The sequence below is a fragment of the Carya illinoinensis genome, chromosome 3, assembly GCF_018687715.1.
Source record: "Carya illinoinensis cultivar Pawnee chromosome 3, C.illinoinensisPawnee_v1, whole genome shotgun sequence".
Lineage (NCBI taxonomy): Eukaryota > Viridiplantae > Streptophyta > Magnoliopsida > Fagales > Juglandaceae > Carya > Carya illinoinensis.
The window spans coordinates 14,570,115-14,579,855 of record NC_056754.1 but is presented as its reverse complement, the minus strand read 5'-3'; the positions used below and the strand labels follow the sequence as shown (position 1 = coordinate 14,579,855).

At 37.1% G+C, this 9,741-nt stretch overlaps 1 protein-coding gene and 1 long non-coding RNA gene across 4 annotated transcripts; both read right to left on the bottom strand.

Annotated features, from left to right (window-relative positions):
• Positions 1-2,660: 2,660 nt before the first annotated feature.
• On the bottom strand, positions 2,661-9,454 carry LOC122303418 (autophagy-related protein 13b). 3 transcript variants are annotated; one of them, XM_043115199.1, is made up of 4 exons: positions 9,436-9,454; positions 7,546-8,954; positions 7,312-7,472; positions 2,661-3,334 (listed from the first exon to the last, which is right to left on the bottom strand). In XM_043115199.1, the coding sequence occupies exons 2-4, from the start codon at positions 8,920-8,922 to the stop codon at positions 2,974-2,976; spliced, it is 1,899 nt and encodes a 632-aa protein (XP_042971133.1). In that variant the 5' UTR covers positions 8,923-8,954; positions 9,436-9,454; the 3' UTR covers positions 2,661-2,973. The 3 variants fall into 3 exon arrangements, with proteins under 3 accessions (XP_042971133.1, XP_042971134.1, XP_042971132.1); XM_043115200.1 differs by lacking the exon at positions 9,436-9,454 and adding an exon at positions 9,204-9,418 and having other exon boundaries at positions 7,546-8,936; XM_043115198.1 differs by lacking the exon at positions 9,436-9,454 and adding an exon at positions 9,204-9,417.
• Positions 3,549-7,305, bottom strand: LOC122303419. The gene is made up of 2 exons (XR_006240668.1): positions 4,340-7,305; positions 3,549-4,306 (listed from the first exon to the last, which is right to left on the bottom strand). It is a non-coding gene; the product is annotated as an uncharacterized LOC122303419 (long non-coding RNA).
• Positions 9,455-9,741: the final 287 nt, after the last annotated feature.

Here is a 9,741-nt window from a genome sequence, read left to right as displayed (position 1 = left end):
CATTTTTGTTTTTAATTTTATTAGTACCATTATTAACCTTTTGTGGATGGATATGGTCAATATCGATAATTTTAATGTATATTTTTTCCTTTTCTTTTATATATTTTTCTTTTATTTAGAGTTTGGATGTTATTAACTTATATATTGGCATATTTTGTTTTTTTCAAGTTCATTTTTTCTATTTTATGTATGTAAATAAATATTATTATTTATTGGGCTGAAAATGGGAAAACATGTTCCTGGGCTGAATTCATCTGTTTGAAAATATCATTGTTGGGATGAAAAGCATAAATTGGCCCAATTGGTATTAGGCTGGACCAAACGAACTAAAAGGACTGACTGGACCAATGGCTAACGCCTAACGGTCCAATCCAGTCTATAGAGACATTCGGTCTGATCTTGGATGGGAAAGTGGTGGATCGAAACTCTTGATCCGATCCAAAAAATCCCCTATGGACTAACTAGACTGGACCAGACCGAATTCACCCCTAATTTTGGATTGTTTAATAGTGAAATAAGAGAACCAAATTTGAACATAAGATGCCACGAAATGGCATTAAATGAGGGATAAGTCTACATTTGGTAAAGCGTATATGACGATTTTCAATATTCAGTGAATTGAATCAATACTACTACCAAGTGAAATTTGAAGTTTCTGGTAAAGTATTAATCTGGAAAAGAAAGAAAAGATAATTTTGAAAAAATAAACTCTTATTTATGTAAAGAATAATTCTATTTAAAGAACTCTATATTACACATCAACTACATGTCATAATTTACAATTCTGCTAGACACAATCGAGAGATGCAACCGCGGGGAAGTCGAGAGCCATGTCAGCCATTGTCACGTCAACTCAATTACATCATCTCCTTCGTCTTCCCGTTTCGTCTCTTCTCCACTGTGCCGTCCTTCTCTCTCTCCCCAGTTTCTCATTTTCTTCTTCTCTTTCTTTGATCTCTTTCTCTCCCCGCCCAGATTTCTCCGTCTCCTCTATCTATTTCTCTTTCTCTCTGTTTTTTTTTTCCCAGCCTGATACCCTCACCGTGCCCCTCTTCTCTACGCGACAAACACTAACAAAAACAACAAAGGTAAACGAAGATGAGAAGCATTGTCTAAACGAAGACGACGGCTATGTGGAAATCTTTTTTTTATTTATTTCTATTTATTTCTTATTTCCTGGATGTAGATATGGGTGTTCAATCTTTGTTGTTGTTCCATTGAAGATGTTCACAAATCTAGTTTTTTATTTTCCTGGATTTAGATCTCTTTCTCTATTTATGTTCGTCGGAATCGATTTTGTATTGTTGGATTTCTCGGCTGGATGTGAAATTTCTATTGTTGGAGATTTTAATGTAGATATAAGTTGAAGAAGATTGTAACATCTTTAGTCCTCTGTTTTGGGTTTTTTCTCTCATGAAAAGAAGACAATGGTTGTGTGGGGGGAATTTCTTTTTTTTTATTTTGTTTGTCAGAATAGAGCATCTATTTTGGGTTTCTCGGTTGGATGTGGAATTTGTTCTTCCTCTGGGTGAGAGAGGTGAGACGTACGGGTTGTCGTGTGGGGAAGAAGAGGGGGAGGCAGAGCTGTACGGGTCGTCGATTTCATGGAGAAGACCAAGGGAGGCTGACGAAGGGATGGAGGCTTTGAGGGAGGGGAGACGCTGCTTCTAGTCGTCTTCGGCTTCGAGGTTGGGAAGGAAAGGAAAGAAGAAATGCAGAGAGGGGGAGGGAGGCTTCGAGGGAGGGAGACGCTACATCCAGTCGTCTTCAGCTTCGAGGTTGGGGAGGATGAAAACTGGGGACAAAACGGTGCATTTGGGTATTTTTTTGCCATGTCAGTCCGCGTTTACATGGCGCTTACATTTGACGACTAAAAGTAGAGTTTTTCTATAATTTAATTTATAAAATTCAAATTGAGTTAAGTTCATATAAACCAAATTGGGCTCGGTTTGGCTCATCACAGCCTTAAACCAATTTCACCTAATATGGCCAATACGTACGTCCCTATCTCGAGGAATAGGGAGATCTTGGCTTGGCGGCCTCGATCATGCGAGGATCTCACATTGTTTACAATAGGAATTTTACCCAATTATATTGGTTAACTAGGACTGATTTGTTTACATAAATATATTTTATTTCATTTCATCTCATTTTATATTATTTTATCATTATAATTTTTTTTAATTTTTAAATAAAATATAATAAACAATTCAAATTTTTTTAAATCTTAAAATAAAAATTATATTAACAAATTATATTATAATAATATTTTATTTTACTTTTAAATTTCATCTTATCTCTGTAACCAAACGATAAAATAAATTTCTAATTACACCTCTAATTAAGATCTTCAAGAATTCTTAAAGTAGTACTCTATCGTGCAAACTCTTGGAAGATTTTATCACACCAGCATTTATTTATTTTAAAATGTGATTAAAAAAATATCTAACATTTATTACAATAAATCAAAATTTATCATATTTTAAAATAGAATATTATTGATAGGGCAAAATCTCAACAACTTTTTATAAATTAGATGGGACATTTCTTGATTGACAGTCTGTTCAAAGACCTCGCAGATAGGATACATTGGAGATCAAGCGCAAATGGCCGTATATGCTCCTGGCAAACACGTATAGAAAAACAAATAACTAGAAAGATGTACAACTCATAGGCCTAAAATTTAATGAAATGTAATGGGAAAATTCTCTATATAGAAGTAATTACACCAAACCCTTCCATTTGATAATCAAGTTTATGCATAAAGTTATATATTATTTACATATAAATTACATATGTAAAAGGCGTTATATCAACACTGAAAAAAACTTCAGTCACAACAAAAAAAAAAAAGAGGGAACACTGACGAAAAAGGGCGTAATCTGCACACATGTTTAAAGGACTTAATATCTACATGGGCTGAAAATCCAATTGTACCTCTGATGAAAATTTCTGGAGCGGAGTGTAATTATATTACTTGTTGGATTTACAGCCTTGCTTAAGTAACAGGTTCTTCATCTCCTCTCTATAACCCTGGAGCTCTTCTAATGCATCAGCTGTAGTCTTCAACGTGACAAGCCCAGAAGACGTGATGCTTGCAGAAGCTGCATGCTGAACCGCTTGATTGTGTTCATCGAGGCTGTTGCTCCATATATCAGGCCCAGCCGCTTGCGGCACATTTACTGAACTGGAAGATTCTTGACGGAGAGGTGGGGCTTTCTTCAACATGCGTACAAGTGCACCAACCGCAGCATCTTGGGATTTTCTTATTGGAAACAATCCTCCAGGCTCAAGTGGCTCACTTAGATGTCCTCTCTGATCAAAAGAACCAGGCCTGAGAAAGATGGAACAGAAGTCAATGTTTATTCACTATAACCGTCAGAATACCTGTAATAGGCATAGGAAAATGATAGTATCTGTATATCCCATGAGTTTGTCCCCTCGTTTTAAAGGCTCATATATTTAATTTTTTTAGAAAATTTATTTTTACTTGATGATTAAGAAAATGAATTTTAGTGCATTGGTATATTTTTTTATTTTTAAAAATATTTAAAAATGGTTAAAAAATATGAAAGAAAAAATTAAAATGTGAAATTTGTACTAGTGGACACGCCGAGCGGTCAAAGCAGGGCTGCACACTAGCAGCACCCAATAGGCACATTATTATTTACCAAAACTCAAACAATCCTGAAGGCAGGGGATATCCTCCTCTATAATAACAAAGAATCTTGTATAGATGATGAAAATGCTAAAGGATATAAGGTGGTAGATATATCATTCACAGTGGATATTCAGTATAAACTACATCAAAAACTGCTCATACATAAGATCTCCAACACCATACACATCAAAAACTAATTGCTGCAAAGTGATCTTTATAAACCATGCACTCACTTTAAGGCATGAGTTTTATCACCAAGACTCTTACACTCCAAAACCATCCAAACATATACATCCAAAAAACAACAGACTAAACACTGAAAAAAAAATCACCCTCCATACTTCTAGGTTAAGATTGTTATTACCAAGAGAGAAGTCTCAACAATATATCGGCAAGAAAGATTAAATATATCAAGTAAACCTTCAAGCCCAAAAAATATATATTTTTTGAAAGCTTGAGCCCAAAATATTATCTCAAAACAATGGATGAAAAGTTCTAGTTCCACTGATTTTTTTTAAGCATGATGTCAACTAGACCTTCAAGCCAAGATTCAGGAAATCGCCACCCACTTTGACAAACGCAGAAGGGATAAGTGCCTATTACATGTTATGATTTCCGCAAGCAGAGATGTTGTAGCAACAAGACCTGATATATATTTTTTTTGATAGGTAACAAGACCTGATATATATATATATATATATATAGAGAGAGAGAGAGAGAGAGAGAGAGAGATGTTTCAGCTACAAAGAGATCTCACAAAAGTAAATTGACAAACTGACTTGGCTTGATGTTGTACACTAGATTGTAATGCTACTTTTATTGTAAGGTAGATCTAACATATAATTTGAAGCTACGTCAACGTGTGAGTTTATTTTTGTGGGATCTCTTTGTGGTTATAACATTTCTCGTGTGTGTGTGTGTTCAATAGAACAGCAACAATCTCTCATATTTCAGTAAATTCATTTATGAAGGACAGTAAAAACTCTTCTTCTCTTAACAACTGATTCAATGAAAAGCTTTTAGAACCTCAGGCTTCGTGAATAAATATCCATATTTTCCAATTAAGCCATTGAAAAATGGGCAAGAACTGGGTATTGATAATGTTGCTTTAAAATGCTAGTTTACGGTAACTAGCAAAAAAATAAAAGTTTCGGGTATGCACGCACCTTTTGAGGTACCTCTCAAGGATGGCTTCCAATTAGTCAATCAGTTGGACATATACAATTTAAAAGAATAATCCAAGAGAAAACTTTAAGATCATCAAAAAATGCAGTTTTCTCAGGCAAGGTACATCCTGTTACAAAGTTTCTAGTATTTATGCAAGTCCTGCCAAGAGGCATGACATGATACATATTGATAATGATAACACCGACATAGATATGGCCTGGAAAACAATTAATAGGCTAAGGATCACCCCCTAATGAGAAAAGTAGTTATGTTTTGTACATCAATCTATAGCAGCAATGATCATACAACACTTCAAGCACCTAAAATTCTGCTTCTTGTGCCCATAAGAAATCACAAAGCCACCTGCATTTATTATAAAAAAACAAGAACACTTCTACTATGACCTATAAAGCAAACCTACAAATATTTAACAAGTACGCCAACCTATAATCATGATTTTTTCCACACACCAGCTAGCTCCAAATGTCATCTTAATGAGGGGTAGGATGCCAGAACAATTTTGGCATAATATTAAACTTATGCGCCATTAGCAAAATACTGATCCCTTTAACTACGAAATGCACTTGTGAACTCACCTTTCTCCTCTTAAACACATTCTCAATGCTCTACTTGTCTATGCAATTATGATCCTATATTTGACCTCAACCAATTGCCTCACTTCTTTTCAGGACTTTTCTATTCACTACCCAGCTTCAAAGCTAGCCACCAAAAATTCAACACTAGTCTTTCTTAATGCTAAAAAAAATACCATTCACAGTATGTTGATCATGACTATAGCAATACATTACATCAAACAAGCCAAGATTACATCTCTGTTATATATAGCATCCAACTATAGTTGGTTGGGTACTGCCATTGCCTAAAACAAGGGACCATTTTTTTCCTTTTTGGCTCTACGAAAGATTTCTTACTTTAACTTCTAAATTTCAACCACATTTTAATATGAGAAAACATTTCCTGCAAGCCAAGCACACTTGATTAGGCAACAAGAATCAGTTATGGAATAGTCTTTTGGTTGGCGTATCCAGATTAGAAGGCTCGCTGGTTCATCCCTGGAAACAAAAAACCCCCATTGAAAAACTTCCCCTGGCCTTATACTTTAGAGGATAATGGTGTTATTGAGTGCAAGCATTGACATATCACTGAGACAGGTCTTACTCATCAAGAGTTGAGTGAGAAGAAAATCAAGCCTTTTGTACTTTTTAGTTCCTTGGTTTCCATGTATGATTGGACACAAGCTTTTTGTTAACCAACCTACATTACTTCCAAATCACATATCTCTAACTAGAATGAAATGAAAGTTCAGCAACCAGGCACCCTAAAGGAAGCATTTTTTATATGGACGGCCTCTTTGGGGAAGATCCTCACTCTAGACAACTTGAGGAAACATCGAATCGTAGTCATGGATTGGTGTTGTATATGCAAGAAGAGCGGATAGTCCGTTGACCATCTACTACTTCAATGTGAGATTGCCATGACTTTGTGGAATGAAGTTTTTGTTCGGTTGGGACTAGCTTGAGTGATGCCAAGAAGGGTAAGCGATCTCCTCACTTCTTGGAGAGGCATTCGAGGCAACTCTCGATGTTCCCAATATGCCTACAGTAGTTCATTTGAAGCATGAGGAATGAAAGAAGCTTTGAAGATCAAGATTAATCAATAGATGAGCTTAGAAACTTAATTTTTAATACTTTACTCCATTGGTTGATTGTAATTGATTTTCATGGCATGACTTTTCATGAATTCCTTGTGTCACTAAACTAGCACGCTTACGCATTGCTCTTGTAGATGTCCCATATACTTGCGCTCTTGTGTACTCTTTTGATCAATAAGAACTTGTTTGCCCATCAAGAAAAAAAGAAAGAAAGTTCTAGTGACCTAGCAATGAAGAGAATGGTGAAGGTCCAATGTCTGATCACTTGTCAAATGCCACAGCATTTGTAATGCTTGATCTTCTCCATCATCTCCAATAATTGACCATCTTTCATTTAGTTTAACTTACTTGTCAATCTATTCAAGTCTCACAAAATAAACAATTTTTTTATTGGCACCGAGTGTCCGGAAACAGCGTTCCGACCAATCCCAAAACACAAAATAAACATTCCAAGCATTTCATTAACATTGTAATCATATAGGTAATCTTTTCAGCAATTACTATGTGCAAGAATAAAAAAAGAAAAACTTTGATTGAAAAAGCATACATTTCAAGTTTGCAAATTCTAGAAAGTAGTGTAGCAATCAAATACTTACATGTAGGTCAGAAACCAGCTTAAGTTAGAACAATTTTGACTAAAAAAGACATACATATTGCACAAAATGCTCTTGTTTTCATTTGTAATTTAGGAAACATACCCACACGAGAAACATTATCTAGTAGAAAGCAAGTGGAAAAACTAAAGTTAATTATCAGCAAACAACTGCGTTCATGCAGAAGTATAACCCAATGATTGAATTTCGTAAATTACCTGCTACCAGGATGTGTCATATCGTCATCATCAACATCAAAAGGGCAAGAAAACTCAGAATCATCAAAATCATCTTGGAAAGACCTGCTGGAGCTTCTGGAAAATGAAATCTGAGGTGAGCTGGTAGATGCCAAATATTTTCTGGTCTCATCTTTCCACAACTGCAACAGGTAAAGAGAAATCATAAATAAAAGAACATACTTAACCTATAACTTAGTGTGATGAAATATCTACCTGCTCAACTGTTGCACCAATCTGATTAGGATCCACATAGTTATCCATCCTCAAAGTACCAGACCTTGTACTTTTAATGGGCGGAGATGGAGGTAAAAATTGCTTGTTGGACAATGCTGGCAAATTAGCAATAGGTATGTTTACCGGGGCACTTTCAGATCTTAAAAGACCCTTTGACAGATGACTCCACGGAATACAGATTGGCGGAGATGGGGAAGGGGAGGGGGAAAAGGTAGGAGAGGGATGGTACTCGTCGAAACTTGTATTATTCTTATAAGCAACTGATGTTTCAGGCGGATGAGGAGGCAAGCTCGTCGGTGGGAAACGGTGGGAACTTGGGTTAGAAATGGAAGCACATGTTTCTGAATGGGTAGGTGAAGGTGAGAAAAAAACTGAAGAAGGTGAGGCTCTATAGTGGTCATAACTCCAGCTATGCTGCCTTGAGAATGGCAAAGATGAAGGAGAGCCATGAGTCCCCAAACCTGCCACAGGTAGCGATGGAAACCTTTTAAGGGGTTCTGCCAATGGGCTGCCTACATAATCTGGTATAACTTGTGGGGAAATAGGAGTTGATGATTCAGAGCTTATATCCAAGACTGATGAGCGATACAACACTGAAAGGCAAAGCCTACCAGAAGAAGTTTCCACAGGGGTGAACCCAAATCGCTGCATTTCTGTCTCTTCTCTAGGATTAAAGGGTTCAATAGAAGAAGAAACCCGGTGTGTGAGACTAAATGTTCGTATCTGGCCAGACGAATTAAGCTCACGAAAAATCTTATATGCAGGTAGAAGCCTAACAGTCACATACAAAGACCTCAAAAGCAATATCGATTTTTTGTACAATGTATGCAAAGTACTATTGCTGGACCTCCTGCTACCTGAACTATGATTATCCTTCACCTTCTTACTCTCATATCGCAAGACCCATCTCTCTATGATCTTCTCGCTGTGTGCCTCACACCTGAATTCCTCCTGGTCAGAATTCCAGTAATACGGATAGCCTTCGGATGAAAAATTCCTAATGAGATCCCTTTGAGGCGAAAAACTTATGGGATCCCAATGAAGACGCCTCTGCAACAAAACCACATCAACCACCATGGGTGCTGGATTGCTCTGGCGCCAGAGATCAAGATTCTCAAGCGAAGCAGGGCATTCCCTTAGAGCCAAATTAAACCACTTATCCCTCGGCCTCACACTCGACGTAGACGATGAGGAGGATGATGGGGATGACATGATTTGCTCGCCCCTAAAACTGCGCGAGGACATGCAAGAGGTTCTAGAATCGAGAATTATGTGGAGGCTTTTGGCAAAGAATTCAGTGACTATTTGTTCCATTTTTGCCGCTTCAGAGTGAGGACTACCATGAGATGGTGCCATGCTCACAGAGTTTACTATAATTGGCAAAAACCCTATTTAAGAAAAAAATACGAACATAGAACCCTCAAACCCTCACTGGAGAAAATTATGAAAATTAACAAACTGCACATGAACTAAAATCAGCACAGCAATTCAAATTGCAAAAAAGAACAGCGGAATCCAAGCTTCAAATCACAAACACCAAGACAGATATATGGTGCGATGATCGGATAAATACTATATACAATAGATCTAAAATATTAAAACCGACCAAAATCAAAGACGACCGGTCAGAGACTTACAGTTCAGTAGACTTCGTGTTGAGCAAGTAACGGGTATGGATACTTATGAATTATATACTTTCTACACCTATATGCTTTTATTTACATCTGAAAAAACGACGTCTCCGGCAAGAACATAAGAACCCTAAACAGGGGATATGGGATGCAGAAGCTCAGGGTGGAGTGTGCTTTATGCTTTATAAGTGAGAGAGAGAGAGAGAGAGAGAGAGAGAGGGGGGGGGTTACGACTTACCGTCCGGAAGGAGGGTTCGGGGGAGAGTGTGCACAATGGGTCCAGTGGGTTTAATTGTACGGTAGGGAAGTGATTTATTTTTATTTTAATCTGTATTTCGCATTATATTATAGTTGGTCAGACATAGAAGAGCAGGTTGGCCTTTATCTACTTTTTATTTACAAAATTCAGTGAGGATTTTCTTCTATATATTTGGATGGCGTTCGGGGGGGTCAGGAACTGTGGGACGATTCGGCTTGGGCCACCTCAGCACAGCAACCATCGACGCGTGGACTGAGAATGAGGGAAGTGGGATTAGGCAATTAA

What these genes read in the sequence shown, in the direction of transcription:
- LOC122303418 (XM_043115199.1), bottom strand. Translation starts at nt 8,922, where the DNA reads ATGGCACCATCTCATGGTAGTCCTCACTCTGAAGCGGCAAAAATGGAA. An exon ending in TTGGTGCAACAGTTGAGCAG is followed by an intron (nt 7,473 to 7,545) that starts GTAGATATTTCA and finishes TACCTGTTGCAG; the next exon opens with TTGTGGAAAGATGAGACCAG. An exon ending in ATGACACATCCTGGTAGCAG is followed by an intron (nt 3,335 to 7,311) that starts GTAATTTACGAA and finishes CATCTTTCTCAG; the next exon opens with GCCTGGTTCTTTTGATCAGA.